This window comes from Urocitellus parryii, chromosome 7 (genome assembly GCF_045843805.1).
Source record: "Urocitellus parryii isolate mUroPar1 chromosome 7, mUroPar1.hap1, whole genome shotgun sequence".
In the NCBI taxonomy this organism is placed as follows: domain Eukaryota; kingdom Metazoa; phylum Chordata; class Mammalia; order Rodentia; family Sciuridae; genus Urocitellus; species Urocitellus parryii.
Window position 1 is genome coordinate 160,786,434 of NC_135537.1, and position 17,386 is coordinate 160,803,819.

Sequence of the window (17,386 nt, forward strand, 5' to 3'; positions counted from 1 at the left end):
GCCTTCAATGTACTCCTGGCTTTTAAGGTAAATACTTGTCTCCTCAGAACTCTCTTGAGTTCAGAGGGAACACCTTTTTATTTTTTTACCGAACGTAAGTAAGGTGCAGCAAGGTGTCAAACACATAGGAATGCAGAAACCCCAAGCCGCTAGACAGCCTCATGCGCACGCGCAGCTGGAACTCAAGCATTCTCCAGCCGGCGCGTGACAGCCGTGCATTTCTCCATACCCCCAACTGCGCACGCGCGCGTCCGTACGCGACCCTCCCTACCCCCCCCCCGCGAGCACGTGCGCGTCCACGCGGCTCACATTTCGTCAGAGGGCGCGCTCCCTGGAAAATTCCACTCCCGAGCTAGCTCCACCCTTTGCGCCTTCTCTCCTACCTCACACTTTTCTTGCAGAGCCCCCATCCCAGCGGCCTTTGCGTGAACAAAATGGCAGCCCCCGTGCCTCAGAGGTTGTCTTGCTTATCCAAAGCTTTGGGATGGTGGTCTCGGCAGGTGGGTAGGGACAGGACAGATAGGACGCTAGGGACTGGAGAAGGAGGATAGAATAGAAGGGAATATTCAATGCGCAGTTGTCCTTGGTGCAGCTGGGCCAAGCGGCCAGAACTAGTTTTGGGAAAAGTTTTGAGATGGACGAGATTCCCTTACGTGGCTCTTTGACCTAATGGGGAGATCCTGTGCGGGGCCTTAAGGTCAAATGAATTAGGTCCCTTCAGTTTGGATTGGGTCTATCTGGAGGTGTTAAAGGGGAAAGAAGTGGAGCCTTGGCGGGTGGGCCCGCTTCTCCTAGATTCTTATACATAGCCTAAATTGTTAGCTGGAAAGGTGGCCTGTAATCCCAGCAACTCGGGAGGCTGAGCCAGAAGAATCCCAAGTTCGAGGCGAGCCTCAGCAGTTTAGTGAAGCCCAAAGCAACTTGGGGAGACCTAGTCTCAAAATAATAAAAGGGCTGAGGATGTGACTCAGTGGTAAAGTGCCCCTGGGTTCAATGACCAATTAAAAAAAAAAAAGGTAGCTGGAAGGGCTGAGATTTGTGGCTCAGTGGTAGAGCACTTGCCTATCATGCATGAGGCACTGGGTTCGATCCTCAGCACTACATAAAAATAAAAAAAGAATATTATATTCCACCTAAAACTAAAAAGTAAATATTAAAAAAAAAAAGGTAGCTGGAAAGGAGAGAGTCCTTTATTGTCACTGCCCCTTCCTGAGCAAATCTTATGATCAGAGTGAGCAGGTCACCTGGCCTTTAAATTATTTTTTGTTCATTGGGAGCTAGAACAGTAGAATAATTTCCAGTGAGATTCCTGATAGAATGAGCAAAAGGTGTCAAGAAGAGAACTTTGCTTATATTTCAATAACAGCGTTCCATTCATGTGGGTATTGGGTTGATATTAAAGTTCCTCATCAGATTGAAAAGTTCTTTGAAAGTGCTTTGCTTTAATAACTCTGTATCTAGTAGTACTATGGAATGTACTAGAAGAAAGCCTTTTTTAAATAAATGTTGAGTGATGTTAATAAAAATTGCTAACTGGAGTCTGATATGTCCCTAGGTGTTAAGGCATCAGTGCATTTTCTCCATTATAATTCTTCCTGAAACAATCTTTGGATATGCATTGCTTAGAGTTTGTTCAAAATAGATTTTTTTTTTTTCAGGTTGCCTATACTCTAATCTGTTCCTTATATTTCAGTCACTCTTGATGACTCAGTCTACAGCTGTAGTTCCAGTAAGAACTAAAAAACGTTTCACACCTCCTGCTTATGAACCCAAATACAAAACAGAAAAGGAGTTTATAGAATATGCCCGGAAAGCAGGATTGGTTATTCCCCCAGAACGTTTGGATCGGCCCATACATGTGGCCTGTACAGGTGAGGTGCAGTATTTTGGGGACCTTTACCCTATACTCTACTATCAGAGACCTTCTGGAACTTGGAATTCTTGAACTAAGATTGATAGCATTTAATTAACCACTAAATCAATTCAGCCTCAGTATTTATTTTATATACATTGTGTTTCATAAAATCTTGATCTTGTTTTCACAGTATTTCTAGAAAGCAAATGTGAAATTTCTGCATTTTGTAGAAGTAGAAACAGACTTTTAAATTATTCTGTTTTTTTCCTAGTATAACATGGTTTCTTCTATGTGGAAACCTATTTTATAGATTAGTTTACTTTTTATCCAGGATCCTTCCCAATTTTATGTGACCTGAAGGTGATTTTTTATGATTCTTTTAAAACCTATTTAATTTTCTTCTCTCCTTACAGCTGGTATCTTTGATGCTTATGTTCCTCCTGAGGGTGATGCTCGAATGTCATCTCTTTCAAAGGAAGGACTGAAACAGAGAACTGAGCGATTGAAGAAAAATGCAGCATCACAATTGTCGTAGGTGTTGGAGACAATTATGGGTCAATGTTCAAATAGAAGTTTCTTATTGTTACTTTATCCCAGAGATGCCTTCTTGGGTTAATTGGGTTGAGTATAACTTCTTTAATGTTTTGTCAGTATTGTCTTCTGTAATAGATTTGTATTTAATGCAGAATAATGTGGGCATTCTAATTCCTTTTTTTTTGAATATTTATTTTGTTTATTTATTTTTATGTGGTGCTGAGGATCGAACCCAGGGCCTCGCACATGCCAGGCGAGTCCTCTAACCGCTGAGCCACAACCCAAGTGGCATTCTGATTCTTTTTTTTTTTTTTTTGAATTTTAATATTTATTTTTTAGTTCTCGGCGGACACAACATCTTTGTTTGTATGTGGTGCTGAGGATTGAACCCGGGCCGCACGCATGCCAAGCGAGCGCGCTACCGCTTGAGCCACATCCCCAGCCCGGCATTCTGATTCTTAACATCTCAACCTTTATTGATAATTTAGTCAAATCAGTTAATATGTGGACCCCTTTTGCAATCACATTTAAAATTTTTAATAAATAATAATAAAGGCAGCACATTTATTTAAGAATTATCTTAGAGTTAAAGCTTCAAAGAGTAAGAAAAGTTAAAAAAAAGGGTCAAGAAGACATCTGTTACAGGGAACGAATAGGGCCTTAAGGAGCAGGATCTTGAACTTCTTAATTGAAAGTACAAAATCACTTAGTATTTGTCACTTTCTGAATCTAAATTATAAGTGCTTTGGGATTATGTATAGGTTTTGAGTATTTGTATTTGTCACTTTCTGAATCTAAATTATAAGTGCTTTGGGATTATGTATAGGTTTTGAGTATTTGTATTTGTCACTTTCTGAATCTAAATTATAAGTGCTTTGGGATTATGTATAGGTTTTGAGTATAAGTATATTGTCAGTGTTAGTTTTTCACATGGCCATGACTTACTTCTCTAAATACAGATCTTATCATGTCACCTTCCCTGCTTTAAACTCTGTGGTTCTCCATTGCCTGAAGAATAAAATCCAGATTTCTTCAGTGATAGGCAACACTTGTGATCTGGCCCTTGCCACCTCCTCTATCATCATCTTTTGCCCCTTGTTCCATTTTTCTCATCCTAAACTTCAGCATTTCTGAACTAATTGCCAATTCCTTAGAGTTCTGTGCTGTGCTTCTCTCTTTGCACATCCTGAAAACACCCTCGCCTTGCCTTACTAACATAAAACCCGTTTTAAGAGTAGTGTCTGCGGGCTGGGGATGTGGTTCAAGCAGTAGCACGCTCGCCTGGCATGCGTGCGGCCTGGGTTCGATCCTCAGCACCACATAGAAACAAAGACGTTGTGTCTGCAGAAAACTAAAAAATAAATATAAAATTCTCTCTCTCTCCCCCTAAAAAAAAAAGAGTAGTGTCTGCTGTTAGGCCTTCTCTAACTCTTTTTAGTGCTGCTTTTGCTTTAATTGTAACTGAACACTTATACTTACTTTTTCTAATAACTGTACTGCTAATATATTTTTTTTTTTAAGAGAGTGGGGGGAGAGAGAGAGAGAGAGAATTTTCTAATATTTATTTTTTAGTTCTCGGCAGACACAACATCTTTGTATGTGGTGCTGAGGATCGAACCCAGGCCGCACGCATGCCAGGCGAGCGCGCTACCGCTTGAGCCACATCCCCAGCCCTGTACTGCTAATATTTGCTCCTGAACTGTGGGGTCTCTGATAATTATGATGAACAAAACTCATATAATTTTTTCATAGAGTTACCATTCTAGGAAGGAAAAACAGTCACTGTAAATACTGATTGCATACAATTAAATAATTATAGATAAGCTGAAGTATGAGTGCTGTGGGAACACATGACAGGGAAAGATGACAATCTGGTGGAGCATGGAAGGCTTCCCTGAGGAAATGATACTTTAAAGTTGGGACCTAAGGGATTGTTTGGAGTTAGCTGGGTGGAGAAGGATAGCAGGAAATGGCATTCTAGGGAGACAGAACAATATGAGCAAGGCTCTGTAGTGAAAAAAATTATTGAAAAGGTGTTGGTTTGGGGCTGGGGATGTGGCTCAAGCGGTAGCACGCTTGCCTGGCATGCGTGCAGCCCGGGTTTGATCCTTAGCACCACATACAAACAAAGATGTGTGTCTGCCAAAAACTGAAAAATAAATATTAAAAAAAATTTCTCTCTCTCTCTCTCTCTCTCTCTCTCTCTCTCTCTCTCTTTAAAAACAAAAAAAGAAAGAAAAGGTGTTGGTTTTTGTCAAATGCCACCCCATCCCCATCCCATAATGTGGATTGAGCCCAGGGACACTCTACCACTGAGCTTCATCCCTAGCCCTTTTTTTACATTTTTAAAATTTTGAGACAGGTTCTTCCTTAGTTGTCCAGTCTGGCCTCAAACTTGTGATCCTGTGCCTCAGCCTACCAAGTAGCGAGATTATAGACATATACCACCAACAACTGTCAAATGCTTTTGTGGTATCTATTGAGATGATGGTCTATTTGTCTTTATTCTGTCCATATGGTATGTTACACTAATTGACATTCATATTTTAAGCTAACCTTGCATTCCTGGGATAAATTCTACTGGATGGTGTTCTTCATACTTTGAATATATTTATAGTTACACTCTGATTAAATCAGGATTCCCTAATTATATAAAATTATAACTCAAAATGCTATTGACTTATGAATCATATAACATTGTGATTGTTTTTCCTTTCCAACATAAATTTTTTTTCTGAATTTGTTTTCTATTTTGCTTAAAAAAACCTGTATTTATGTAAATCCCCTTTTATTACATTTAAAACATTAAGTATTTATCAGTTTAATCCTCAAGAAATTGTTCCTGGAACCTTTCTATTTCAGTCTTAGTTGCTTTTTGGGCCCCACTGTACATCTTGGGATCTATTTAGTCAACAGCCTAACATTCCTTTTTTTTCTTTTGTGTTGTATTCCCTGTTTCTTGGATCCTGTGTCTTCCCCTTTCATGTGTTGTTTGGTTTTGGTTTGTTTTTTTGCTTTTTGAGATGGGATCCCTCTATTTCCCAGACTGGCCTTATACTCATTATTCCCCTGCCTCAGCTTCCCAAGTTGCTGGGTCTACACTACTGCACCTAGCTAATGCTTCATTTTTTACTCTGAAGACATTCTTTAGTAGCTTCCTAAGAAACAATTTATGGGGGGCTGGGGCTGTAGCTTAGTGGTGGAGCTCTTACCTAGCATGTGTGAGGCACTGGGTTTAATGCTTAGCACCACATAAAAATAAATAAATAAAGGTATTGTGTCCATCCACAACTAAAATATTAAAAACAAAACCCCAAAACAGTGCATGGTCAATAAATGAGATCTTACAAATATAAAAGAAAAATCTTACTGGATATTGTGGTATGTGCCTATAATCCCAGCAGCTCAGGAGGCTGAGGCAGGAGGATCACAAATTCAAAGCCAGCCTTACCAACTTAGCGAGGCCCTAAACAACTTATAAAGATCCTCTCAATAAAAAAGGCTGAGAGGGATGTGGCTCTGTGGTTAAGCACCCCTAGGTTCAATCCCCAGTACTCAAAGAAAAAATAAATCATCTTTTATTCTCCTACTTCATTTATAATTTTCTCAGGAATACAATTCTGGGCCAGATTTACTTTTTCCTCAATTAAAACCACTGTTCTGAAGCTGGGGATATACCTCAGTGGTATAGTACTTTCCTAGCATGTGTGAGGCCCTGGGTTCAATCCCTAGTATGGGGGGGGGGGGAAGTACTGCTCCACTTGGCATGCTAGTGCATACATGTAAACCCAGTCACCTATCTAAAAAAATAAAAGAAAAGGGCTGTGTAGCTCTGTGGTAGAATATCCCTGGGTTCAGTCCCCAGTACAAAAAGTACTTCTTCATTCTGATTTTTATTTTTGTCGTGCTGGGGATTTAAACCAGGGTCTTGTGCACGCAAGGCAGGCACTCGGCCAACTGAGCTTTATCCCCAGCCCAACTGAGCTTATCCCCAGCTTTGAATGAAAACTGTTTGATCATCCATTCTTTCTTCCTTCCTTTTTTCCTTGCCTTCCCTCCCTCCTTCCTACCTTTTTATCTTTCTTCCTTTCCTTGGGATTGAACTAGGTATTCATGTGCTGAGCATGTGCTCTGTCACTAAACTATACTTCTGGGTTGTTCTTTCTGTCTTAGTGCTCATAGGATAATTTTTTAAAATATTTTTTTTAATTGTTGATGGACTTTTATTTTCACTTATTTGTATATGGTGCTGAGAATCAAACCCAGTGCCTCACACATACTAGGCAAGCGCGCTACCGCTGAGCCACAACCCCAACCAGGATAATTTTTTTCAATCCCAGAATTCTAAAATTTCACTTTGAGAGCCTTGAATGATTGATTTGAGAATTTGAGGCTTGAATTTACAGGAATTGACACATTCAAAAATTAATTATTGAATGAGCAGGTACTAATGGAGGTTAATGTAAGTTAGGAGTTATGGGAATTCTATGAAGCTTTCTTTATAATGATTCTCATGCTTAATTTTACAGAATCCGGAAGATAAAAGAATTTGATGCTAATTTTAAAACAAAGGACTTCCCTGAAAAAGCTAAGGATATTTTCATAGAAGCTCACCTTTGTCTAAATAAGTAAGTGAACTCCCTATCTTGTATGTGTTTGTTCTCAATAGCTATTATCCTAGGCACATTTTTTAAAAAATATATATATATTTAGATTTTGATGGATCTTTATTTTTATTCACTTATTTATATACAGTGCTAAGAATGGAACCCAATGCCTCACATGCTAGGCATGTACTCTACCACTGAGCCACCACACAGCCCCAAGGCACAGTTTTCTGCACATATTTATTTCCTTTTCCTTCAAATAAGAGTTCTAGAGTGAGGGGCTGGGATTGTAGCTCAGTGGTACAGTGCTTGCCTGGCATGTGTGAGGCACTGGATTCCATTCTTAGCACCATATATAAATAAACAAATAAAATAAAGGTCCATCAACAGTTTTAAAAAAAAGAGTTCTGGGGCTGGGGTTGTGGCTCAGCGGTAGAGCGCTCACCTAGCAAGTGTGAGGCCGTGGGTTCGATCCTCAGCACCATATATAAACAAACATATTGTGTCTAACTACAACTAAGAAATAAATATTAAAAAAAAAAAGTTCTTTGAGAGAACTTGCAATGTGGAAAGTAATTAGTGACTGAAGTGATGTTTTGCTTCTCTCTCTGCTTGTAGGAGTTTTACCATTTGGTCTGCCTCAGTTTTACCTGCAAGTGTTGGGACTATGCTGGAATGGCTTAAATCATCCTGATCTTTTTTGTACATTTGTCTTATGTATGTACATTTTCCTTTCCTTGAGTTATTTTGAATTAGTTACTTTTGAAAATTTCCAGCTTTTTAAATTTTATTCAACCAAGGACATTTTAACTTTTTTTCAACCAAGGGCATTTTAACTTTTTTTTTTTTTTTTTTTTTGTGGTGCTAGGGATTGAACCCAGAGGCACTTGACTACTGAGCTACATTCCCCAGCCCTTTTTATTTTGATACAAAGTTTTGCTAAGTTGTCCAGGCTGGCCTCAGACTTGTAGTCCTCTTGCCATACCCTCCCAAGTAGCTGGGATTACAGGTGTAGGCCACCATGTCTGGCAGAACATTTTTATCTTGAGATAGGGTCTTGCTGAATCACTTAGGGCCTCGATAAGTTGTTGAGGCTGGCTTCGAACTCATGATCCTCATGCCTCAGTCTCCTGAGCTGCTGGGATTACAGATGTGTGCCACTGTGCCCAGCAAACACTTTAATTTTAATCACTGCCTTATCCCCCTTCCATGCTATTGTGGTCTAAATTTTTGGTTCTGGTTTCTTTTTATGTAGCTTTCATGTTTTGTTTACTTCCCTTCCCAAACCTGAAAGAATTCCTTCCTTCTTTCTTATATTCTATGAGCATTTTGAAGATGTAATCTTTTGGTTACTGCTGTTTCTATTGGAAAGTTATCTATTTTTTCTAGTTGTTTCTTTGAAGTTAAATTTTCTTCTCATCTGGCTGCTTTTAAGATTTTTTTCTCTCCCTTGAGTATTCAGCAATTTACTATGATGTACTTACAGTTGTGTGTGTTTGTGTGTGTGTGTGTGTTTGTGTGTGTGTCTTTGTTCTGGTATGTTTCCTATTGGTTTTTAAATTTTAGGGTATTTTTTCAGTGTTGGAAGATTCTCAGAATATCTCTTCAAATGTTGCTTCTGCTCTACTTTTTCGTTTCATTGTGTGATTTTTGAATAGACATATGTTAGAGCTTTTCACTGTGTGCCAAATGTGTTTTAGGCTCTTTTTTAGTATTTTTCCAGTCATTTTTTTTCCATCTCTACATCTTTAGTCTGATTATTTCTGGTTTGTCTTCTTGTCTTTTTAATGTATGTAATTTGCTGTTAAACTTAGCTTGATCTTTTTTCACTTGATTTTTGTTGTTGTTTAAATATTTTATTTTTTTTAGGTGTAGATGGACACAACACAATGCCTTTATTTTTATGTGGTGCTGAGAATTGAACCCGGGTCCTGCCTGTTCTAGGCAAGCGCTCTATCGCTGAGCCACAATCCCAGCCCTTGTTGTTGTTGTTGTTGTTGTTGTTTTTAATATTTATTTTTTAGTTTTTGGTGGACACAACATCTTTGTTTGTATGTGGTGCTGAGGATCGAACCTGGGCCACACATATGCCAGGCAAGCGTGCTCCCGCTTGAGCCACATCCCCAGCCCCTTGTTGTTGTTTTATACTGTGTCCAGTTTCTCTGCTAAAATTTTCCATCTTGTCATCTAACTTCTTACTTTATTATGTTTTTTACTTATTTATTTATTTTATAGAGTCAAGGTTTTTTGGGCTGGGGTTGTTGCTCAGTGGTAGAGTGCTCGCCTAGCACCACATACAATAAATAAAATAAAAGTATTGTGTCCAAGTACAATTAAAAAAAAAAAAGAGAGAGAGAGAAAGTCAAGGTATTGATATGTTGCCCAAGCTGGCCTTGAATTACTGGGCCAAATATCCTTCTGGCTCAGCTACTCCCTGTGCTCCCCACCCCAAGTAGCTGGGATTACAGATGCACATCTGTCTTGTCACCTAATTTCTTCTCTTTCTCTCTCTTTCTTTTTTTTTTTTTTTTTTTTTTTGGTACTGGGAATTGAACCCAGGGGTGCTTTGCCACTGAGCTATGTCCCTAGCTCTTTTATTTTATTTTGAGACAGAGTTTTGCTAAGTTGTTTAGGGCTCAGCCTCCTGAGCTGCTGGGATTATAGGCATGTGCCATTGTGCCTGGCTCTAGTTTATTTTTTATTTATTTTTTTAAAATACAGTTTGTTTATTTTTTTTTTAAAGAGAGAGTGAGAGAGGGAAAGAGAGAGAGAGAATTTTTAATATTTATTTTTTAGTTATTGGCGGACACAACATCTTTGTTTGTATGTGGTGCTGAGAATTGAACCCGGGCCGCACGCATGCCAGGCGAGCGCGCTACCGCTTGAGCCACATCCCCAGCCCCTAATTTATTTTCTTTCTTTGTTTTTTTTCAAGAATGAAAGGAATAGGATTTATTTAAGTAAGGAGAAAAGTGACAGAGCTCCCACAGAGCAAGGGGGGACCCAATAGCAGGTTGCTCTTGAATTTTTTTTTTTTTTTTTTTGGTGGTACTGGGGATTGAACCCAAGGCCTTGTCCATGCAAGACAAGTACTCAACCAATTGAACTATATCCCCAGCCCCTGAATTCTTAAACATATTATTACACTTATTTTAAAATCTTTGGTAACTCCACAATCTATATATGCTGTACAATTGTTTTCAGTTGCCTTTTCTCTCCCCTCTTTTTGATTTTGGTTAGTTCTTATCTTTTGTATGCCTGCATTTTTCTAAAAAATAGTTTTGTTTTTTGGTACTGGGGAGCGAGTCCAGGGCCTTATGCAGTGCTAAGCACATGCTCTACCACTGAGCTACATAACTAGCCCTTTTACATTTTTTGATTTTGAGTAGAGTTTTGCTGTGTTGCCCATGTTGGCCTTGAACTTGGAATCTTCCAGTGTTAACCTCCTCAGTAGCTGGAATTATAGACCCATACCACCTTACTCAGCCCAAATATTTATTTTTTAAGAATCAAAAGATATGCTGGGTACCATGGAGCACACCTGTAATCCTAGCTACTTGGGATACTGAGGCTGGAGGACTGAGTGAGGTAGGAGTTCTAGGCCAGCCTGGACAACATATATAGAAAAGCCTTCTCTTAAAAGGAAGAAGAAAAAGAAAAATTAAAGATATAATCATGTCAAAAACTATACCTTTAGGGGCTGGGGTTATGGCTTAGTGGTAGAGTGCCTGCACTGTGTTTGATCCTCAGCCCCACAAAATGAATAAATAAATAGATAGATAGATAGATTTACTTATCTATCTATTGTGTCCATCTATAACTACAAAAAAAAAATACACACACACATACACCTTTAGCTGGGTGTGGTGATGCACACTTGTAATCTCATTGATTCAGAAGGCTGAGACAGAGCATTACAAGTGTAAGGGCAGCTTCAAAAACTTAGCAAGGTCCTGAGCAATTTAGTGAGACCTTGTATCAAAATAAAAATTTAAAAGGGCTAGAGATGGGGCTGGGGTTGTGGGTCAGCAGTAGAGCGTTTGCCTAACACGTGTGAGGCCCTGGGTTCGATCCTTAGCACCATATAAAAATAAATAAAATAAAGATATTGTGTCTACACAATATCTACACTACAACTAAAAAAATAATTAAAAAAATAAAGGGCTAGAGGTGTGGCTCAGTGATTAAGAACTCCTGGGTTCAATCCCTGGTACCAAAAAATAAAAAGTTAATATATATATATATGTGTGTGTCTTTACTAACATCTTTTATATATTTATACATGTTTGTAATAAAATATGCCTAATATAAAATATAAAATATTATAAAATTTTATACTATAAAATTTACCATTTTAATGATTTCAGTGTATAATTCAGTGGTTGTTGCACCACCATTATCACTATTCATTTCTAGAACTTGTTCATCATCCCAAACAGAAACCTTATGGTCATTAAGCAATAATTACCCATTTTCCCTTCTCTTTTGTTAATATCCATTCTATTTTCTCACTTTATGAATTTGCCTATTCTTTTTTTTTTTTTTTAAATATTTATTTTTTAGGTGTAGACGGACACAACACAATGCTTTATTTTTATGTGGTGCTGAGGATCGAACCCAGGTCCCCCGCGTGCTAGGCGAATGCTCTGCCGCTGAGCCACAATCCCAGCCCCAGAATTTGCCTATTCTAATGCTGTTCTCTGAATCATTATGTCCTCCTAAAATTATATGTTGAAATCTTAACAGCCAAGGTGATCGTATTAGGCTTTGGATCCTTAGGGAGGTGATCAAATTATGAGAACAGAGCCCTAATGAATGGAATTAGGGCCCTTATAAAAGAGGCCTGAGAGAACTTTTTGCCCTTTGAGGACTTAGCAAGAAGGCACCAATGTACGTTGAATGGGTCCATGCCAGACATCGAATTTGCCAGTGTCCTGATCTTGGGCTTTCCAGTTTCTGGAACCCATGACGAATATATGTCACGCTGTCCAGTCCCTGAGACTACAGGTACGCACCCATGCTACAGGTATTAAACCCATGCTAAGCATATACTTGACCACTCTTCTTTTTTAATGTGGGCATTTGCATCTCTTAATTTTCTTCTTAGTATTCCTTTTGCTGCATCCCATAGGTTTTGGTATGTTGTATTTTTTATTTATCTCAGAGTATTTTCTGATATCCCTTGTCTTCTTTGACCCATTTAAGAATGTGCTATGTAGGGCCTGGGTTGTGGCTCAACGATAGAGTGCTTGCCTAGCACGTGCAGGGCCCTGGGTTCGATCCTCACCCCACATATAAATCAATAAAATAAGGGTATTGTGTCCAACTACAACTAAAAAGTAAATATAAAAAAAAAGAATGTGCTATTTATTTCTGGATTGCTCAATCATCCTTCATGCTGTCATAGAGTCTATCAGGTTGCATTTTTTCCTTTTTGAATGTTTTTGGATCCCTCTTCATTTCTTACATCTAGGGATTTTCCTTTTTTTCCTTGTAAATTAGGCTTGCCTGTTTAAAAATGTGTGTGCAAATGATCCCTGACTTACAATGGTTCAACTTAGGATATATATTTTTTTTTTACTTCATGATGGTGTGAAAGTAATATATATTCAGTAGAAACCCATACTTTGAATTTTGATTTTTGATCTTTCCTGAGTTACCAATATGCATATGATTTTGTCTCATGGTGATGTGCAGCTGTAGGGGAAGCCACCATTCAATACTCTGTGGTATACTTTGTTACTATAAGATATTGTTAGGTTAGGTGTATTAAGTATGCCTTTAGCTTTCAGTATTTTCAATTTAATGATGGGTTTACCAGGATATAACCTACTCCTAAGTGAAAAAGCAACCTCTGTGTGTGTGTGCATCCATTATATTTTACCCAGCATTTCTAGATGTTTGCAGTGGGAGTAGGTTCACATGAGTTCTGTCTGTTATGTTTCAGAATGTCTTCCTTTTATTTTTCAGTGTAAGTTCTCTTCTAACATTAAATGAACTTAAGCCAGGCATGGTGGTGTGTGCCTATAGTCCCAGCTACTTCGGAGACTGAGCAGGAAAATCCAAACTTCAAGGCCAGCCTGGGCAACAGAGGCAACCTAACAAGACCCTGCCTTAAAATAAATAAGTACTCAGGAGCTTGGGAGGCTAAGATGGGAGAATCACAAATTCAAAGCCAGCCTCAGCAACGACTAAGCAACTCAATTAGACCCTGTTTCTAAATAAAATACAAAATAGAACTGGGGGTATGGCTCAGTGGTCGAGTGCCATATCGAGTTCAGTCCTCGATACCAAAAATAAACAAATAAACCCAAAAAAGACTAAGAGAGCTCATCAAAAATGGAATTTATTTCTCCTGAAAACTTCTGAGGTGGGATAATAGATAAGAAGGGTTCATTTTTGTGTTTCTAGAACTTAGCATGTCATCTGGCTTACAGTACATGTGCAGAAAAATGTAAAAATGAATTGTTTTTCACTTTTAGGTCCATATTCAACTTTCACACAGGGCATCATAAAAGAAGGTGTCAGTGATATCTCTCTCTCTCTCTCTCTCTTTCCTAGCTCAGACCATGACCGGCTTCATACTTTGGTAACTGAACACTGTTTTCCGGTAGGTTTTCATCCTTCTTAGAGCTGCTGGATACCTGAAGGGCAGAGCATAGATGTGTTGTCTTACAAAGGATCAGTTTTTTGTTTTTTTTGTTTTTCTTTTCAATTAATTCTTCATTTATTTATTTATTTTTGGTACCAGGGATTGAACCCAGGGGTGCTGAACGACTCACTGCTACATCTGCACCCCTTTTTTATTTTTTATTTTGAAATGGGACCTTGCTAAGTTGCAGAGGCTGACTTTGAATTTGCAATCTTCCTGCTGCAGCCTCCTGAGCTGCTGAGATTACAGGCATGTACCACCACCTACACCTGGCATGAAGGATCAGATTTGAAAGTGTAGTAAGTTTAAGGCACAGGCTTAAATTTTTTTAGTTTTAGCTAAATGATAATGACTTGGCACAGAGTCTGGTAAGATCCATAGCAAATGAAGAAAAGCAGGAGTACCTCAGTGGACAGCGCTGAAACCATGAGGTGTAGATCCTGAGGTTACAGTAGGCTGTGTGAAGCCACACCTACACATGTCTGCAGTGCAGCAAGGATTTAACAAGGGTTCACAAGGCTTATTTGGTAACGGGCCTTAGGTGCACTAGGGGCTCTCAAGAATAGGGCTATATGAGCCTGCCTCAGCAAATAGCAAGGCATTAAGCAATTCAGTGAGACCCTGTCTCTAAGGAAAATACAAAAAATAGGGCTGGGGATGTGGCTTAGTGGTTGAATGCCCCTGAGTTCAATCCTTGGTACAAAAAAAAAAAAAGGGAGGGTGCTTTATGCTTCAGTTAGAAGTTCAAGAATAAGAACTTCATTTTCTACAAATTCAGCTGTAGTTTCTATCTGTAGAACTTCAGTTTCTATCAATCCCCCCAGGGATAATTAGAGCAATAGGTCTTGGTGAAATTCCTACCTTTACTGCTAAAAGGTGAGGGGGGAGGGAAGAGAAATATGCAGTCATTAATAGATTATGCAAGTGAATGAGAGGAAATATGGCTCATTGGGTATGCTGGCAATAGTGTGGAATGCGGTTTTCACTTGAAGGGTCCTTGAGATAGGTAGGTCTCAGGGGAGGTGATTTAGATGAAAAGTCTAAAGCTTGAGCTTGAGCAGTAGCTTAATCATGACTTGGGAATAAAAGGCACAAGAGAGCATTTGGTGGGAAACACTGCCTGTGGGCTGTAGTATTGCAGGAAGTGAGAGCAAGTGTGGCAGTTCCAGCAACCTTACAGGGAGGGGGAAACCCAGTTGAACTTGTTCTTCTCTGCCCTTAGAATATGGTCTGGGACATCAAGTATAAGACTGTCCGCTGGGGCTTCGTGGAATCTTTAGAGCCGGCCCAGGTGGTGCAGGTTCGCTGCTCGAGTATGGTAAACCAGAGCAACATGTATGGCCAGGTTACTGTCCGCATGCACACCCGGCAGGTAGAGTCACCAGTTTGCTTTCCTTCCAGCTTCTCTTTTCTCTCAGATTTAGAATCTTCTTCCAGAATCTTCTTCCAGTTCAGGACTTGAGGTTTGGGGATTTTTTTTTTTTTTTTTTTTTTTTTTGGTGATGCTTGGGATGGAACCCAGGGCCTCATGCATGCTAAGCAGGGGCTCTACCACTGAGCTGCATCTCCAGCTCCAGTACTGTAGGTTCTTTTTTTTTTTTTTTTAAAGAGAGAGAATTTTAATATTTATTTTTTAGTTTTTGGCGGACACAACATCTTTGTATGTGGTGCTGAGGATCAAACCCGGGTCGCACGCATGCCAGGCGAGCGCTCTACCGCTTGAGCCACATCCCCAGCCCGGTACTGTAGGTTCTAAGGAAAGGTTCACTGTGGTCTTCTTTCTGTCATTGCCCCTTCCTAATGCTAATAATGTTAGCCCTACTAAGGTGTGGTGTAAGGACATTCTCTCTCACCCTTCCTAGTGTTAACCCCACTCTGCCCTTTCCCATCAAAGAATCTCTAAGAACAAAGTGTCAGCAGTTGATTAGTTAGTCTTTGATTCAGACTTCTGAGATTTTTTTTTAAAGATGGACACAATATCTTTATTTGTTTTATTTATGTTTTATGTGATGCTGAGGATTGAACCCAGTACCTCATAAGTACAAGGCAAGCATTCTGCCACAGTGCTATAAGCCCAGCCCTAGACTTCTGAGATTTAAAAAATTTTTTTGAAAATTTAAAAATTCTTGTTAAGATTATTTCTAAAATGGTTGTTTGGCAAAACAAAGGAAAACAAAACAAAAAATCCTAACATGCCAGATTTGCTTTCATCCTTACAGACTCTAGCTATCTATGATCGGTTTGGGCGGTTGATGTATGGACAAGAAGATGTACCCAAGGATGTCTTGGAGTATATTGTGTTTGAAAAACACCTGCTGAACCCCTACGGGAACTGGAGAATGCATGGCAAGATTGTTCCCCCATGGGCACCCCCTAAGCAGCCCATCCTTAAGGTAAGGAAGCTTGTACAGTTTAAGAGGCCTGAGGCAGGGGCTGGGGGTATAGCTCATAGGTAGATCTCTTGCCAAGCATGTACAAGGCCCTGGGTTCTATCCCCAGCGCCACAGAGGAAGAAGAGACCTCAGTCGATAGATGGGCATACTAAGTCCTCTTGGGCTCCACCTAAGGAGAGAGGGAAAGATTCAACAGTGGAGAAGAGGAACTCTTTGTTATGGGATGGGTAGAGGCAGGGATGAAGCCTTCTGGGTAAGCCATGGTCTTGGCTGGCAGGTAACTCATCCTACTATCTTTCAGACGGTGATGATTCCTGGCCCCCAGCTGGAACCTTGGGAAAAATGTGAAGAGGCACAAAGAGAGAACCATAAGTCTCAGCTAGCCTGACACAAAAATGACTCTTGGGGTGAAGCACTGGTGATGATGATTCTGGACGTTGTGAAGTCATCCATCTCTTTCAGACCACCCCTGTTTCCTCCTGCCTTGCTTGGATCTTTTGAGCAGATTCATCCTTACAATCATGTCTGATGGCTGGGCCCAGGTCGTTGGCTAGTATGCACGGCCATGGACCCTTTTTCTTTTTAAAATCATATGTCTAGCTTCTGAGTCTAGATGAAAGACAATATGTTTCACTGAACAAACATCTGATACTTTTTTTCACAGCAGAGACTGTGGGAGCTAATAGGTAACATTCTTTTGTAATCACTGGGCAGAGATCAGAGTTTGAAATAAAATACTATCAGAGTGTTGGACAAATTTTGGTGTTGTGCCTTGTGTGGTGACACTCACCTGTAAACCCAGTGACTTGGGAGGCAAGAAGATTGTAAGTTTGAGGCCAGCCTAGGCAACTTAGCAAGATCCGTTTCATAACAAAAAAAAAAAAAAAAAAAAAGAAAAGAAAGAAAAAGACTAGAGATGTAGCTCAATGGTTAGATCATCCCTGGTTTCATTTTTTCATTTTTTTTTTTTTTGTGGGTTCTCTATATTTTCCCCAGTTGAGATTCAACTGGGGGAATAGGCCAGCCCTCAAGTGGAGAAGTGGAAGACAAGCGTAGTTGTAAGTGATCTGACTTCTAGGAAATCCAGACTTGGGAGAATAATTAGTGTTCATAAAATTGGGTATCACTTTAGAGGGTCTTTTTCTCATAGAGTGACTTACTGAATTAGCATTTATACTTTGTAGAAGAATATAAATATAAAGAAATAATTTATTCCTTAGCTTTTGGATTGTTTTCTTTTTATATATATTTTTTTTATTTGTTTAGTTTTCAGCAGACACAACATCTTTATTTGTATGTGGTGCTGAGGATTGAACTCAGTGCCGCGCACATGCCAGGCAAGCGT

At 39.5% G+C, this 17,386-nt stretch overlaps 1 protein-coding gene across 1 annotated transcript; it reads left to right on the forward strand.

Annotated features, from left to right (window-relative positions):
• The first annotated feature begins 391 nt into the window (after positions 1-391).
• Positions 392-16,799, forward strand: Mrpl45 (mitochondrial ribosomal protein L45). The gene is made up of 8 exons (XM_026386871.2): positions 392-500; positions 1,694-1,871; positions 2,269-2,386; positions 6,919-7,017; positions 13,558-13,606; positions 14,871-15,020; positions 15,868-16,041; positions 16,343-16,799. The coding sequence occupies exons 1-8, from the start codon at positions 435-437 to the stop codon at positions 16,427-16,429; spliced, it is 921 nt and encodes a 306-aa protein (XP_026242656.1). The 5' UTR covers positions 392-434; the 3' UTR covers positions 16,430-16,799.
• The last annotated feature ends 587 nt before the right edge of the window (positions 16,800-17,386 follow it).